Below are 16554 nucleotides of genomic sequence, written 5' to 3'. Positions count from 1 at the left end.
ATCATAACTTCAAATCTTTTAGGCTCAGGTGCATGACGATGAATAGTAACTGATACACTTTCACCTAATGCAAAATTATATTGAAACAATGAATAACTAAATAAAAATTCATCGTGTTTATTATTCACTAATCTACGAACCATTTTTATCATTAGTAGTTGTATGGCAAATACTACGGCATCGGCCACTATTATAATGAACACAACGCCACTGAAAATCGTTAGGGCCCTGACGATAGTATCTGTATATGAAGCCTTTATCAATTAAATTCACACCACCTTTTCGGTTTTTTACAAGTTTCAACGGCATGATTCTGATAGAGGAATAATACATAAATAAATGAATAAATTAAACAACACAAATAACCTAATACGATGGCACAATGCTTAACAAACCAAACAGTATGAAATTGTCGCATACCGACATCTATTATCCACGTTTATGAATTCAAAAGGTAATGATAAGCTTATAAGATATTATTATTAACGACTGAGACATTAACGATTGAGATATTAATGACTGAGATATTTTTAAATGAGAAATTTTTCCATGAGATCTTTTCACCGAGTTCTTTTGGCAGAGATGAAATTGGCTGAGATAAAAAGGGCTGCCACCTATTCGTAGGGATAATAAAAGAATAAGTGAATTATTTCGAAATCAAACATACATATTGCAATTAACTATTCATAAAACTGAAAGCCTCTTTAGAGAATATAGTGAATAATTTAATAAAATAAATTCTAATTTTCAAAGTATTGATAAAAACATTCAAAAAATCTAGGAGACTGAAAATATCATTCAAAAAGATACTGTAATCACAGATATTTGCTTAGAAATTGAGTTAGCCCTAATTGAGTTTAGTAGAAATGTTAATATGATAGTTCAATCTATTAGTTTTGCAAAAATTGGTCAAATAAATTCCCAATTATTAACACCAGATTTACTTATGAGTTCAATAAAATTGATAAAAGACGAAAGGGGAGCAAACGAAATTCCAATTGCTCAAGGCAACTATTTCGAATATTTAGAAATAAGTGACGTATCAATAAGTGTAATAGGATATAGATTTGTTTATGTAATCAAAATACCGATTTTAGAAATAGGAAATTATAAAGCATACTGAGCAATTCCTGCTCCTAAATCAATAAGGAGTAATCTATTGGCTTATATATCAAATCCAAACGATTATATAATTACTAATAATGAAAGATTATTATATACCCCTAGCGATAAATATTTTTTAGAAACTTGTAAAACCCACAAATCACTTTATTTCTGTAAAACGATATACTCAAAATACTTTATTCAAAAACAAGACACATGTATGAGCAAAATTGTAAACGAACCTGTAAATTTAAGCGAAAATGATTGTGATATTGAACTAATTAGTGTAAAAACTTCTATTTGGATACAATTTAAAAGTAATGACAAATGGTTATATTCGGCCCCCAAACCTGAGACTATTAAAATTATTTGTAACAATAAGGTAACAGATAAAATTATAAACGGAACAAAAATATTGTGGATCGCACCTGGATGTAGTGTTGTCTCTAATAGTGTCATACTAAATTCTTACAAAAGTATAAATTACGACAATAATCAAACTGTTATACCATTAATTAATTATAACTTTCACCAAAATTTCCAAATGATCAATAATTCAATTGTGAACCTCCTTCAATTATCCAAAATTTATTCAATAGAGACACCTGATGTAAAAATTGATGATTTCACTAAAGACGGAACTAAACTAAATAAAATTAAAAGAGACGCAATTTCAATAGGTAACCATGAACGAACAAAAACCACTTATGAAAAAATAATGTTTTGGCTAACTTATGCTATGTATGCTTTAGGTGTGTTAGTTATATTATATTTAGCTTACAAATTAAGAATCTTTCAATTGATTAAATTCATAGTAGATAGGTTCTTTTCACTATACAATAAGTTAATCAACTATTGTGTTTCATCTCCTAAAACTCAACTCAATAACGACGAAAATTATTCTAACGAAATTCCAATAAAAACAATATGTTACGCAAATTCTATTTCTTCAAATTTAAATAGCATTTCAGAAAATAGTAAACAAAACCATGATTTAAATCAGAGAAGAAAACTAACTAAATCAAAATTACGCATATCAGAATTTGAAGACTCAATTTAACCCTTTTTTGTCTTGAAAATCTTTTTCTTTTTAGAATATTTTCCAATCTAAGGGTGAGGGTGTTACGCCGTGGCTACCTCACACCATACGTGTATTTAAATTTTGCTGACTGTAATATTATTACGCCTGTGTCTCGAGACTCAGAGCAACTCTCTTACTTATTTTTCTCAAGCGCAGTAACACATTAGTAGCACTACTTTTGTATTTTTATATTTTTTAATTTTTGGTTATTCAGTCAGTCGACAGGAAACTATCATTGAAGTAGAAACAGAAATAAATAAAGTTTTCTCGATTCATGTGAAGAATAAGAATCAGAATATTGTCAATAAGTTTAGAATATTCAGTAATAAATAGAAGTGATTAATTAACTGTACTGTTGTTAACTATAATTTTAGTGCTAAACATTTAAGTGTAATTAATATTAAAAGTGACAATAAATTTGTGATCACTTAAAATAAATTTTTGTGTATTTAAATTGACTGAAATCCTGAAATTTATCCACGGTATAACATTATATATCATCAATGGTTTTTTATTACTGAATGCTCATATCTCGCGACCGGTAAGAGATGGAGCAAAAATAATGAAATGTCGGGGCAGTTTTTATAGGGGGGCCGTACTTTTAACCCTTAACCCCATAGTATTTTCGTATTTTCGAATTGTCATTAATTATCAATTCAATAAAGAATTCACTTCCGATTGTGATTCATAAGGATTTAATCGTTTTGTTTATTATTAATCGAGCATTCTTATTCCAATCTGTGATATAAAGAGTGCATAAGATCATTTTCTCACATTTTATTTATAAAAAAACGATATTTTTATATACAATGGTGATATTTCGAACATGTTCAGAAATAAAACAGAAATAACGGTGCTAATTTGAGAGTATATCGACAAGGTAGTTGTTCTTTTTGACTATTAGACTTTGCTATGTCTAGGTGTCGAACAAAAAAACGTAAAATCTTACCAAAAACAGCTCCACGGACTGTAAAAAATAGCGCGCAAAGTTTAAATGACGACGACGATAATCTTTGTTTATTAAATGCTATTTTCGTAAATACACGTAAATTCAAAGATTACGAAAAGTCGTGAAATAATTATACGCCAAGTATTCCATTTAGATAAAATCAATTATATTTATCAAAGTCAAATAAATTCATTTCATTTAAAATTGTTTGGTATTTGCAAAATTAAAATCACAGGTAATTTTTGATACTTAAAAGAATAAAACAATAAACAAAAAAATTAAGTATATTACATTGAAAAATTTGAGATCAAAAACTTGGCGTGGATACTAGGTTTCCTTTTACATTGGAAAGATTTTTTTCTATTTCATCTCCTTATAATAACTCTGAAATACTGGATGCTGTCAAGTATCATCTTGTTTCTCCTCTCCAATGTGGAGAGTGTACTTCCAACTCTAACTAACAACGTAATTTAACTATAGAAGCTAATATGTTTTTTTGAGTCACTAAAGAGCAGATGTGAAAAGTGATACAGATGTTCGAAATATTTTATATAACATAAGCATAATAAACGGAACTTATCATACCTGTAAAGAGGGACCTAAGTTGCTGATTATCGACCGGTAAAGTAAAGCGGGACCTACGTAATTTACTCAAATCCCTTATAACATAAATACTCGAAAACGTTATTATGATCAATTTCAGGTCCAACACTCAATTTTGTTTGAGGTTTTTAGAAGAAATAATGGCAGATTAAGTAAATCTTTGAACAGTCCTATGAGGGTATGTAATTTGTTTGTTTACAAAAATAATACAGAATCTCTTTTTACCGTGTCGCTAATCGGGTACTCAGATCTTTCCATACGGCTAGAATAAGTTTCTCTTATCATAACTCTTTCTATCATAAAGATCGTATTCACCACGGGACCTAATGACTATCCCTGCCGTAGCGGGATGACGTCACTTAAGCTGCACATATCTGCGCTTACCTATGGCTTATACGCACGCGCCGCACGACTCGAATGACGTCATCTACGTGAGGCAATAATTGCCTACATAGGTCTTTGGACGCATAATGTTCTATTCTGAGAGCCAACAGCAATATGTGAATTTTTGTAAAAATTAAAATGTGACGCTTAATTTTTAAACGAATCGTGAGCAAATGGTAAAGAGAATAGCATTTTTAGAAAATGTGTCTTGAAAATCGACCGCTGAGTGAGATTGATACAAACAGAAAAGGCTTCCACAAAATCAGTTCAACCGCAAAAATCAATCAATTCAAACCTGAGTGTGCAACACTGAAGAAGCAAATGAATGAGAAGCACTCAGTAGTACAGTACCAGACATAAATGCAGTGTGATTTTATCTGAAAGGGTATAGATAAACCTCGTCTATAACCTCGGAAAATTGAACAGCACTTATGTCCGATGCAGATTATTGTTAAATCGAGTGAAATGAATAATATCAACGATTTTACAAATAATTCTTCGAGTATACAAAAAAATAACAGAATAAGAAACATTAAAGAAGTACCTAGTGGCAGAATTGATACCAGTAGTACACGGTAGTGCAATCATTGCGAAATTTGGATATTAAACTTAATATTCCCGTGCTACTATGACGGTTTGAAGACGCTTTTTAGGCAAAATTATTCTAGACTTTCTAAGGAGAGATTAATTATTACTGCAATACGTTAGTAAAGACTGGAATCATTCAAATTTATCGAATCTTGATTAGAACCATCCTTAGAAGACTACTTTACCTAGGGCGCCAGGTATTTTTATTCACCAGAATAACTAAAGGGGTATAACTTAAATGTAATACCAACTTTTATCTAAACTTAATATCTCAAATCTTACTAACTAATTCAAAATCTCTCAAGATATCTCTAAATTCCCAATACTTAAAGCTAAAGCTCAAACTTGCATCTGACTTAACTAAGATAGTTCTATAAAAATGAACAAGACGTGTCCTGGTCTTCAGTTGTGTAAGTTGTGGAGAGGAGTCATATCTGGCCAACAAAACAAATTAAGTCAAGAAAACCAAAAGAACTAAAAGAACAAATTGAACAAAAATATCAGTGCTCTGCAGTGGTCTGAGTGCGACCCGAAAGGTCCACACGACCAACTTCCCAGTAGAAAAAATAGAAAAACACCTCAAATAGAACCCGTTTCCATTCTTTATAACAAATGGAATTATTATAAACGAAATGAGTCTGTTTTTATTCATTTGATATAATTAGTTACTTTATTTCAGTAAAAGAAAAAATTGTCCGTTAAAAGAATTCAGATATACCTCATAGATTCTTTTTTCCATTATTTATAACAAATTTTATTGTTATAAACGAAAAAAGTATGTTTTTATTTATGTCATACGGTTGGTGACCTTTTTTTCAATAAAAGAAAAAATTATGCGTCAAAAGTACTCACATACATAGCATGGATCCCTATTTTATATTATTCATAACAATTTAAAACTTTTTATTTAAATATTATTATGATCGATAATCATTTGTTATTAACAATGTTCAATTGTTATGAACACAATTCCATATTATTGACAATTATTATTGACTATTATAGCGTCTTTAATGCTATTTTCTCCATCCCAACACAAGTTTAAAATTCTTTCATTGCTGATTTTGTTTTTTAAAATTTTTTTTTTCGATAAAATATTGTCATCATATTTTCGTACAAGTATTCTAATCATTTAATATTGATATTTCTTTAAAGATTTTGGAATTTTATCTAAAAAATGGTATAATTTATAAATTGAGAAATTCAGGTCATATTCCATTTTTGCTAGTTTTTTGGTTCTGCAAAAAAAATGGCTGGACCGATTTTGCTGAAAATCTAATTACTTTTAAGTTGCGCAATTACGTGTCGAATGCAGTTGGTTCCATTTTTTGTTCTCGAGACAATCGAGACGAAAAATGATTCCGGACGCACATACGTACATACACACACACCAACGTCCACTGGAAAAAAATCGTATTCGACTCTGGGGACCTTAAAACGTAGAGATATGTCAAAATTCGGGATTCGCAGAATCGGACCCATTACTATAACTTCCCACCAAAAAATAGAAAATAGAGAAAAGAAATGTTTTTAATCTTGATTGTATTTGAAGTAATATTTTTACGATAAGATTGAAGTTCTATGTATTTAAATCTGAACAGTTGTTCTGTTTCAAATTATTCTTACACTCCGGATTCTTTTCTGAAGAATCGATGCGTCAATTAATCAATACGCTTTCGAAAAAATTCAAATATCTGAATACTCTCATATAATAGTTGCATTTGTGTTGTAATTGGTAAAGAATTTGGTTCATAATTTATCATTGAAATAGTAACTTTCCTATTTATTATTTCAGAGCATCCAAGAGCGTTAATTAGTTAATAATAACTTTCGTATAGCTGATCTGTCAACGATAAACACACAAACGGTCCTAAATTAAATTATTTTTACGAATATGTATCGAGCATTTGATCTTTTTATTTGCTAGAATTTCAATTATTAAATTGAAATTTTGCTATTAAAAGTTTTGGTTATCATAGTGATAAAATCAGCTTGATATCAGATGTAAATCCAAAGAAAGTGAATCAAGACAGTAGATGACATGTATTCAAAAATAAACTGGTCATTAAAAAATACTTCTCTTATAAATCTATATTATTAACTAATAGTTATTTGAGTGTTGAACATTGATATTTTCTCTAAGATTTTTAATTCATGTTCAATTGTGTATAAATACACATATACCTAAATTGAAAAATGTTATGAAAAACTAGCACCCGTAAGATCAAAATTCTTTAGATTAGCATAATTTTTAAAAAAAAATCTTTTGTGAAGATGCATTATACAAAAAGCGTAGTACAATTTTTTTTGGGATTATATCTAAAATCATCACTTGAATCTCAAACTCTAATATACGAGAACTCTGAAAAATATCATTCCTTACATTAATGAATATATGTGTAATATAAATATACTTTTCCTGACGTTGAAATTCCTTTCCATAAAGAGAAGTAACAAATAAGATAAACGATGAGAAGACATAAAGCAATATCCCATTTGATGATTCCTAAATCATCTACTCCTGTACTTCGATGAAGTTCAAGAATTGCTCGGCTATGATCAATAATGAATATTACGTTAGATTACATTATGCATTCCAAAAACATTGAGAATAATCAATACACAAATTTAAAACTTACTTGAAGTATTCTTGAGCAGCACTAGTAAATCTGGATGCATTTTCAGCATCTCCTGAATCAATGGTCCAGACATAAAAATTTGGCGCTAAGCTCGGAAGATCGCCAGTACTTTGATTAAATATATTATGGTGTTCAGATGTTATCCATTCAGCTTGCATTTCAGATTGATTTATGTTAAATTCATGGCACAAAGGTGTATTCCAAGGATTTTTACAAGTGGTCCACGGTAGTAAGTCCGTAAATGATGCAAAAAAATAACGAAGAGCCCAAGCGATTATAACATTATAGTAAAAATCGACATAAAATGCAATCAATGCAACTGCATAGCCAATTCCTAATCAACATTAGTAATGAGAAAAATCTACTTTGAGTTTTATTATGATAAATAAAAGTAGATGAGACAATCTTACCTTTTAACAATGGAACGATACGGCCCCAACATGTGATAGCCCCTTTTCTATTATATTGACCCAATGCTAGTTCCATATAAAACAAAGGAATGCCACCAACAACTAGCATGATGCCATAAGGAATAAGAAACGCACCTAAAGATGAACATAAAGTAATCAAAGATAAGATTTCAATATTTTATTGTATCACTGACAAAATAATACTTTAAATTTCATGAATTAAAATTCTTGAATAGCAAGATACATCCATCAAAAAATTTTGGTTCATTGTCGTTCTATATAAAGTTGAAATCAGAAACATGAATGCTTGAAATGAGAAAAATGATACTGAAAATTTCTTTTTCGTAATCTGCGATCAATATGTCCCAAGATCAATATTCTAAATAACTTTTCTAAATTTAATATGATTGAATGGGAGCAGATGAAATAATTGAAAAAGTTTTAAATATCATCATATGTGTACTCAAATATTCGGTTGAAATTGTTGTAAACATTAAAATAAGCACATAAAAGTACCTTCCAAGTATTAATTTGTTGATTAATATATTAATTGGAGTAATAAATTGGTAACACATATAATACATAACTTTGAGAAATATTTTTTTACGAAGGCTTTTCTAGTGCCAGTATTGCTCAATTCTAATGGTAATAACACTTATACACAAAACTATACTTCGTACCCTCTATCAGAATAGAAGTAAAAAAACTTGAATGTAAAAAAAAAATTGAGGCTACTTGCAATGCCCATGCATAGAACCTCCTATAACGATACCAACTGATAAATGGGAAAAATTGCCAAATCATTGTAACCGATTATTGTACTAAACATACACATGGTATTTTATGATTTTGTGTATTTCTTAACGCTTATTTATGGATAATTTAAAAACGAATAACTTTTTGTGAAAACTGTAGAAGTACACAATATATATAACAAATTTTACACATGTTAAAACGTCGAGATTGGTTAAAATCTTGGAGTCACCAAATCGAATTATTACAATAACTTCTTCACGAGAAGTCAAAAATTAATATGCATTAAATAATGAACTTATGAAAAAATATGATTATTCAGAAATACTATGGTTCGAATTTTCATAATATCAAAACACAAAATATTACAAAAGTAAACTCATCCTACATTTTTTGAAATTAGCATAGCTACAACTGCCATCTCGTGATTGCAAAATCACTTACTTATTAAAAATTTATATTACCAACCGAATACGCGGTTATCTTCACTCTGCTACAGCGTAGCTACAGAATTTGCCACAATTCAGTTTAGGAATAAATTATACTGTAGCTGTAGTACTACAACGGGAGTTCATTTACGGAATGCACCCTAAATATGTACTTTTATATGAAACGTGTACAAATTTCTATTCATCTTATTATAGTAAAGATATTATGAGATCGTATTTAAACAGAGAAAATTTTTCAAGAAGAGGACCCTTCATCGTAATAGATTGTTCAATACAGAATGAATCTATTAAAGCTGGATCTGTAGATGTTTGACTGAAATTTGAAGCCAAAGAAAGTTTTCCTACAAACACAACTGCATATTGTTTCATTTTACGCGAGCAAACAGTTGAATAAAATCTTTAAGTGGTCAAATTCGTAAATTAATATAAAATAATTGAATGTATATTTTCTATACTCATGTTAAATAAAAAGGAATTCAAGCATGCATACTGTTGAGAAAATCTCAACTTTTAAATAACCTAACCGTTTAAGGATCGAGATAATTGTGCCGGAACAGAGCAAACGGAAGGCAGGTTTTATAAAAAAATATATAATCTTTATTTTCAGCACTAACGGGTACACAATATTCACTGTACAATTTTTTGCTACTGAATAGGAAGACTGAATGTCAATTATTGTTGATTCACTGAAGTTTAATTGAATGTCTGAGAAAAGCTTAACTTGGTGTGTTTGGTATTATTAACCTCCCATACGAGCTCAACACGCTTCGCAAGTCAAGAAAACGTGATTGTACACGTGGCGTTAGCTTATCAATGTAATGCAAAAATGAATTTAATTTAAATACTCGAATTTACTTTGAATTGTCTTGAAATATTTATAGAATTACTTCTAGAATAAACTGGTGAATGTTTCTGTTGAATTCAAATTGCACTAGTACTAATGATTGACTCAGAAAAGAAAGATTTGTGAAAAGAGAATGAGAATCCGTGTACACGTGAAGAAGAATAGAAAAAGAATGGCGACAGGAACATCATTGGTCAAGATGGACACTGAAAATTAATCAAATGAGTGACTAGATTAAGAATTATTAATTATTTGGTCGATTGGTTATCGACCCAGTCCTAAGATGGCCGCCGAAGTTCCTATCAGCTGGCAATTCAAACTGAGAATTGATTAATTCTCAACACATACTTAAAAATAAATGGAAAAACAAAAAAAAATTATAGAAGTTTTCATTTATTATTATTCCATTATTAAATTATGCTCTACAAGGTTTTAAATTTTTCAACGAAATTTGTTAATATAAACTTCAATTACATTTTTTAATATCATGATGACAATGATGATGAGCAATTGCTCAATATTCTGCAATACATGGCGATCAATGATTCCGGTGTTCCATAATTTATAATATGTTGTGAGTATTTTTGTTGAAGTTCTCCAGTTTTGAAATCATCATTCTCGTTTTTATTTATATCAAAATAATATCTACTAAATGGTAATATTTCTTTTTCACATATTGTATTATTAAACATGAAATCGATTAATTTAAAATATGGTTTGATAAAATTTTGATTATTCCCAAACAACTTGTCGAATGCTTTCTTTGTAACTCCTATGGAGATAACTTGTAAAGGTATTTTTTTATGTTTGTACACATGCATATATGTTCTCGTATTAGAAATGCGATGAATGTTACAATTTTGAATGTATTGATGAATTTTGTCGTCATTATAATTTGTAAAACATTCATGATGAATTGTCCCATAATCAATATCTGTATACGTAGTAGAATATCCCAATAAATAAGATGCAAATCCACCGGCAGATGTATCCCGGTTCCTCTATTAATAAATAAGCAAACTAAACCGGTGCAGTAGTGGTCAATGTAATGTTCATCTTTTCATATGACACAAGACCAGTCAACCCAGGATGATTCCATTTCAATCCTAGCAATGCTTTCTTCAACAAACACTCATCCATCTCATCTTGTTCCAAATTATAATAACCACGAGGCAGTGCTGTTTGGATAAGCTATTTTAAATTTACCATGCTGTAAAATTCTAACATTGCCTTCAGGCATTATTTCAATTACTTTATATGGTCTTTTATATGATAATTCTAATTTTCCTGTCTTTTTTCTTTCCTCTCATAGGTAATATATTTTTTCTCAGCATCCTTCGATACTCTTCAGGTCCTATCTATTAAAACTCATGACTTACTGTCAGACAAAGAGATACAATTACAAAAACCGTTTGTGTGAATATAATACAAGAGTGATCTGCTTGTCACTCGGGCCAATTCCACATCCCACTTTCTGATTCTTACTCTTTTTTATATTATCTATCTCTTTTGCACTCCCTCATGACAGCGCACAACAGCAGATACTCTATACAAGGAAATTTATCCTCCCCCTTTCCTCTCAATTCTATTTTTTCTATTAACTTTTAAAGTACAGCACATACGCATTATTCATCCATAGATTTGCCATACAAATTATCTATAAGCTTTTATTTGCAGCATTAATCATTATTTTTAGTCTATTGATTGCAAAGATATTCATCCGTAAAGATTGAAAGTGTGAACTTTTCTAAAGAATATTCGACAAAAGTGAAGATTCTCAGATTTCTTGAGTTGGCAACTGTACATCAATAGACTACATATAAGAAAAATATTTTATCCACCATATTGTATTTTGTTTACAGGCAGAAATTTACATTTTTGAATTCTTCAAGTTGGTAATTGTACATAGGTCTAGAGTTGTTCTCTCATCAAGTGTTCTCTCTTACTAAATGTGTCTTTTGCCACTTACTTTCACGTTGGGCTTCCTCCAGTGCCCTCTTTCTTGCCTTACGTATTTTGATCACTCTCTTTTACGTTAACCTTGTAATGTTTTTTTCTCTCTTGCTTAACTAAGAGACATCTATGTTCTAAAAAATGAAGAATGTTTCCCGCGTGTTGCATACCGATTTGAATAAATTTTTTCAGGAATTATTGATAGAAAAATGTTTTTAGCAATTAAATGAAGAAATAATTGTTTGTTGAATGATAATAACAAAATAATACTAAACCCTCTATTATTATTTGATCTGTTATGTAAAAAATATTATAAAATCCAACAACTATTTACTAATCATTTACAATATGTGGATCGATGCAATACTTGCAGTTATGTCAATTTGTAAGTAGAAAGAACTATCTTCTACTGGGCTATTTATTGCTGATATATTGCTAAATATATTTCCTAATAGTGATAAAGTTGATAAAACGTATACTAGGCTCTCTTAAAGCTATTTCTTCAGAAAAAGTCAATATCTGTTATAACATTCACACAGTAAAGAGCGCTATATTCTATGAAGGTAAGTCTTTATCGTAAGGTCATTTCTACAGTATGATAAAAGAAAATACATCTTCGAAGTGGGTTAAAATCGATGATTTAAATCATAAGTATGAAAGATGACCAACGAACAGTAAACACGCTTACATTCTGTTTTTGTTTGATAATCAAAATGGTGTAATAAATAATAAAACTATTTCGATAATCAGTATGGTTTTCATTATACTTAGAATACAAGAATTATAATGGGGTAAAGTAGGCCATCTGATGAAAGAAAGTAATATTATGTCCGAGATGTAATGTTTCTCGCAGAAAAATTCTATGAATGCATATAAAATTCTAATTTATCTATAAAATAATTTGTTCATTCCTATCTTCTATTAATGTTAATAGTCTGCTGGAGAAATGTATTCGTACCGTAACCACTATTTTTTGCGAATGATATTCATTCCAGTAACAGCATTCTAAAGCTTGTAATGATTGTGTAACTTCTTTTATTACCGACATCGTAGCCTAAGTGGTAACGTGCCAGCCTGGCGCACTATGGATAGCGGGTTCGATTCCCGGCCGAGACAAGACCTGTTTATAATATAGTCTTTTCTCTGACCACGATGAGCGGGAGGCCTCACAGAGGGCAGTAAAAGGCGTAAGCTATCGTGCTGATGACTGAATAGTACAAAAGTGCTATTGCCGCCACGATTCCCTTGGGGTACCAAGCAACACTCCATTGTAGTACAGCCTTGCCGATGCTGAATCTGAAACCAGGACCCTTGAGGTAAGCGGTAGAATCTCCGAGGGTAGGACGATTTCTTGTGGCAACTGGGGTGATTTCTAACGTTGCACTAGGCTTATAGATCTTGCCTACCTAAGGCTGAGGAAACCGGAAGGCCCATGGGGCTTAGCGGAATCTCCAAAAGCAAAATAACGTTCTTCCGTACAACTATATATTGGAAATCGACAGGGACTGTTTCGGGGCTCGGAAGGGAACTTAGACACCTTGGGAACCTAGGGAACTCAGCCCCGTGGCTAAGCATGGGGGAAGGCGGGACATTCTAAAACACTTTCTTCCTTGAGAGAAATAAAAAACTTTTATTAATGTATCAAGCTCTGAAATTTCAATTTTCAGAAATTTTAAATACAAAAAATATTCAATTAAAATCAAATTTTTATCATCGTAGCAATCTCACAGAAGGAATTTCAGGCAATCATAGGGACTGGGGATAGAAGTGAAACTTATCATATAACAATAGTTTGTTTGAATTTTTGAATAAATTGTAGTGTGAAGAATTGAAAATTTATAATTTGTGAATTGAACTTATTGGTATTAGTCCACGTTTTAATATCTATCATAGCTATAGACATACTATTAACGTTACTATATCGGTAACGCTGATGGTTTGGTGATGTGAACTTACAAATTTGTCTCCTACTAAGAATTGCTCCAATGCGCCTGAAGAAGTTTTCACTTCAAAAAGAAGTGAAATCCGACGAAAACAGGTATCTACGAATGCCTGCGAAAATTGGCGCCAAGTCCACATTCAAGTAAAATTAGTATAAATGAAGGAAAGGTACTATTAAAAAGATATGTGAAATCAAGTAAAACGCCAAGTTAGCCGTGTATTTTTTTCATAATCTTTTCAAACTAGTAATGTAATATTGACTTATGAAGTTTAAGTTAATTTTGAATTACAGAAAAAAATTATCTTTAAAATTAAAAAAACTATGGAACTCGGCCCAATTTTGCTTTAAAGTCTGCCCAATCCATTCTCAAATGTCCTTATGTACGAAGAGCTATAATATATACAACTGTTCAGAGAATCTTAAAAATTCTACGAAAACCGACTTCACCATACGTCAGTAAAACTTTGCGCTAAGTCCACCTCCTAAGTGATTCTAATATAACAACATCCATATGTGATAGATTGTTTGGATTGTTTGGATGTTTGGATACCAAAAATAATCGAAAAAAAAATCGAAGGCCAAAGAATAATCCTTAAAAGCATCAAATTGCTAATTTAGGTCCGTGTTGCGAGAGGTTGATCGTAACCATATCAGCTGGACTAGCTCTCGTCCAAGCTCGTGCTCTTTCGAGCTCATCTAACACGCTCTTCTTCTAGCACACAACTTATTACAACTCATATTCTCCAACCTAGCCAATGATAGGTGTCGTACTATTGTGCTAGGTCTACTGATGCTAGCTACAATGCGTGTGTAGCCATTAACACTCAAGTACACGTGCTCTGTTACTGCTCTTTCTATTTTTCTCATTAAAATTGTTCTAAGCTCATTAATTAGCTCTACTGAAGTTCTAAAGTGTGTAAGTTGAAGGAATTTTTACGAGCATTATCTTGCTCATCTAAGTCCCAGATTGAGATGGGATCATCCTGGGTTGACTGGACTTGTGTCATATGAAAAGCTGAACATTATATACGAAAAGCTGCGATAGTTTATGTAAACCACGGGGAAGTAGCATCTATTATTAAGTATTATTCGAGGAAGAGCATTGCAAGAGTTTGATAATTTACACTTTTCTGGCAGTAACTTTAAATTTAGTTCTTTAAGTCTCGACATCACTCTATTTAACTTAACTTAATGATCATTCAGATCTTCAGCGAAAACAATTATGTGATTTACATTTACACTTTCTACCTGTTCTGACTCCGAGTCGGCCGTGATGAGAAAAAAATCGAATCGAACTAGTAGACTGTAAGTTAAGTGAATGAGGTTGGATGCTAGAAGGTTCATAACAAAAGTTTAACACTCAAGATATGGTTTTATGGGTTTTTTTATTAAACAAAAACACTTAATCTATGAATATAATTATAATTAATTACTAAATGCGTATGAGTTGTCCATTAACTGATAGTGTTTATTCACTAACAAGAGTCATCTGCTTAAACGAATAACAAAGGCTATCTCAGACCGCGTGTAGTGACAGGCACAGTATACAACGGAGTTGTTCGGTGGTGTGACTGTCCGTGAGGCACTATGGCGTCGATGCCAGCACAGTTTCGCGCCCAAAGATACACAACTGCTATTCCTGGACCACCAGCATGTTTGAGACTGATGATTTTCGTTCACGTTTGTCCAAGGGACACTTACTAAGACGACTGATATCGATTTATCTTAAAACCGTGAGTTTTACGGCACAGTGCTTGATTTTGCCGAGAGAAAAATTACAGAGTCGACCGCGTGATTTGCCTGGAGCTAACTGACGCCACAAGTGCTCGACCGCGTGCTTGTTGGCGTCACTAGGGCCGTAGAGTTGTCTTTTGGGCCATGAGGGAAATACTTCGTGGCGATTGGTCCAGTGAGTTGACTGACGCGCCGGTGGACAAGTCCGGCATTACACAATTTTGAATATTAGACTCGCTGACTTGGAACCCTCCAAGTCAGAACCCCACCGTTCCAAGTAACCAAGTTAATCTTCTGTTTATTAATCTCTGAAATATTGCTGTAGCGGTACATGAATCCAATGTCATTCTTAGAAATTTACAATGACCTAGAGCTGTCAAATATGCAGTTTCGTGTCGACCCTCTTTATGCACTTTAATTTAATGAAATCCAAAGGCTAAATCAAATGTAAAAAGATGTTGTGCATTTCCGGCCCAATCAAATATGTCACTTATCTTAAATAAGTATAATAAATAAATAATAATAAATCTTAAACTTGTCTATTAATTTCATCTCCAAATTTTGGTAGGTATCGATATTGCTTCGTGTTTATTGGTACATCATTAGTTGTGTATATCTTATGCTATAGCGCATGCGTGTATCCTAATAGTTCTTCTGGCAGATGATATCGATTCGCGTTCTCCCTCACATGACGCTTTCTAATTCTACTGCATTGATCTAATTTCATAAGTTTAAAAATTTTCTCTATCCGAGTAATCTATACTTACTGCTGTAATATTTGCACAACTCTTTCCCTCTTTAATCATCAAAGACTTCTACCTCTATGGCATTGACAATTGGAGCCACCAAGTCAATGTTTACTCTTAAGGCATTACAAATATATAAATACGCTTTACCATAAAGCCTATTCTAAATACACCCCAGAGCTTAACTCTATCCATAGTACATATCTGTATTTTAATTCCGGATGTATCACCTTGACATAAAATTCTATCAAAAAAAAACGCTTCTTTCATTAAAAAGATTCAAAAGAAATAAAAATAAATAAATAGAAAAATAAAACATAGAAAATTTTTTTGTTTAAAAATATTTTCGAATGGGATCTGTCTTAATTCTATAGG

General features: G+C 31.4%; 1 protein-coding gene across 1 annotated transcript in view; it reads right to left on the bottom strand.

Annotated features, from left to right (window-relative positions):
- The window catches only part of DAT (Sodium-dependent dopamine transporter), a 212742-nt gene that overhangs the window by 150506 nt on the left and 45682 nt on the right, over nt 1-16554 (bottom strand). Inside the window, exons 3-5 of the mRNA XM_035090267.1 lie at nt 7759-7893; nt 7349-7682; nt 7124-7262 (exon numbers count right to left, since the gene is read on the bottom strand). Of these exons, the coding sequence (XP_034946158.1) occupies nt 7124-7262; nt 7349-7682; nt 7759-7893 (608 nt within the window). The remainder of the gene's footprint in view (nt 1-7123; nt 7263-7348; nt 7683-7758; nt 7894-16554) is intronic.

Source organism: Chelonus insularis, unplaced genomic scaffold, assembly GCF_013357705.1.
Source record: "Chelonus insularis isolate UGA/USDA-ARS -01 unplaced genomic scaffold, ASM1335770v1 contig_76_pilon, whole genome shotgun sequence".
Taxonomy (NCBI): Eukaryota; Metazoa; Arthropoda; class Insecta; order Hymenoptera; family Braconidae; genus Chelonus; species Chelonus insularis.
Note: the sequence above shows the minus strand (reverse complement) of the source record. Positions and strands in the feature narration are given on the sequence as shown.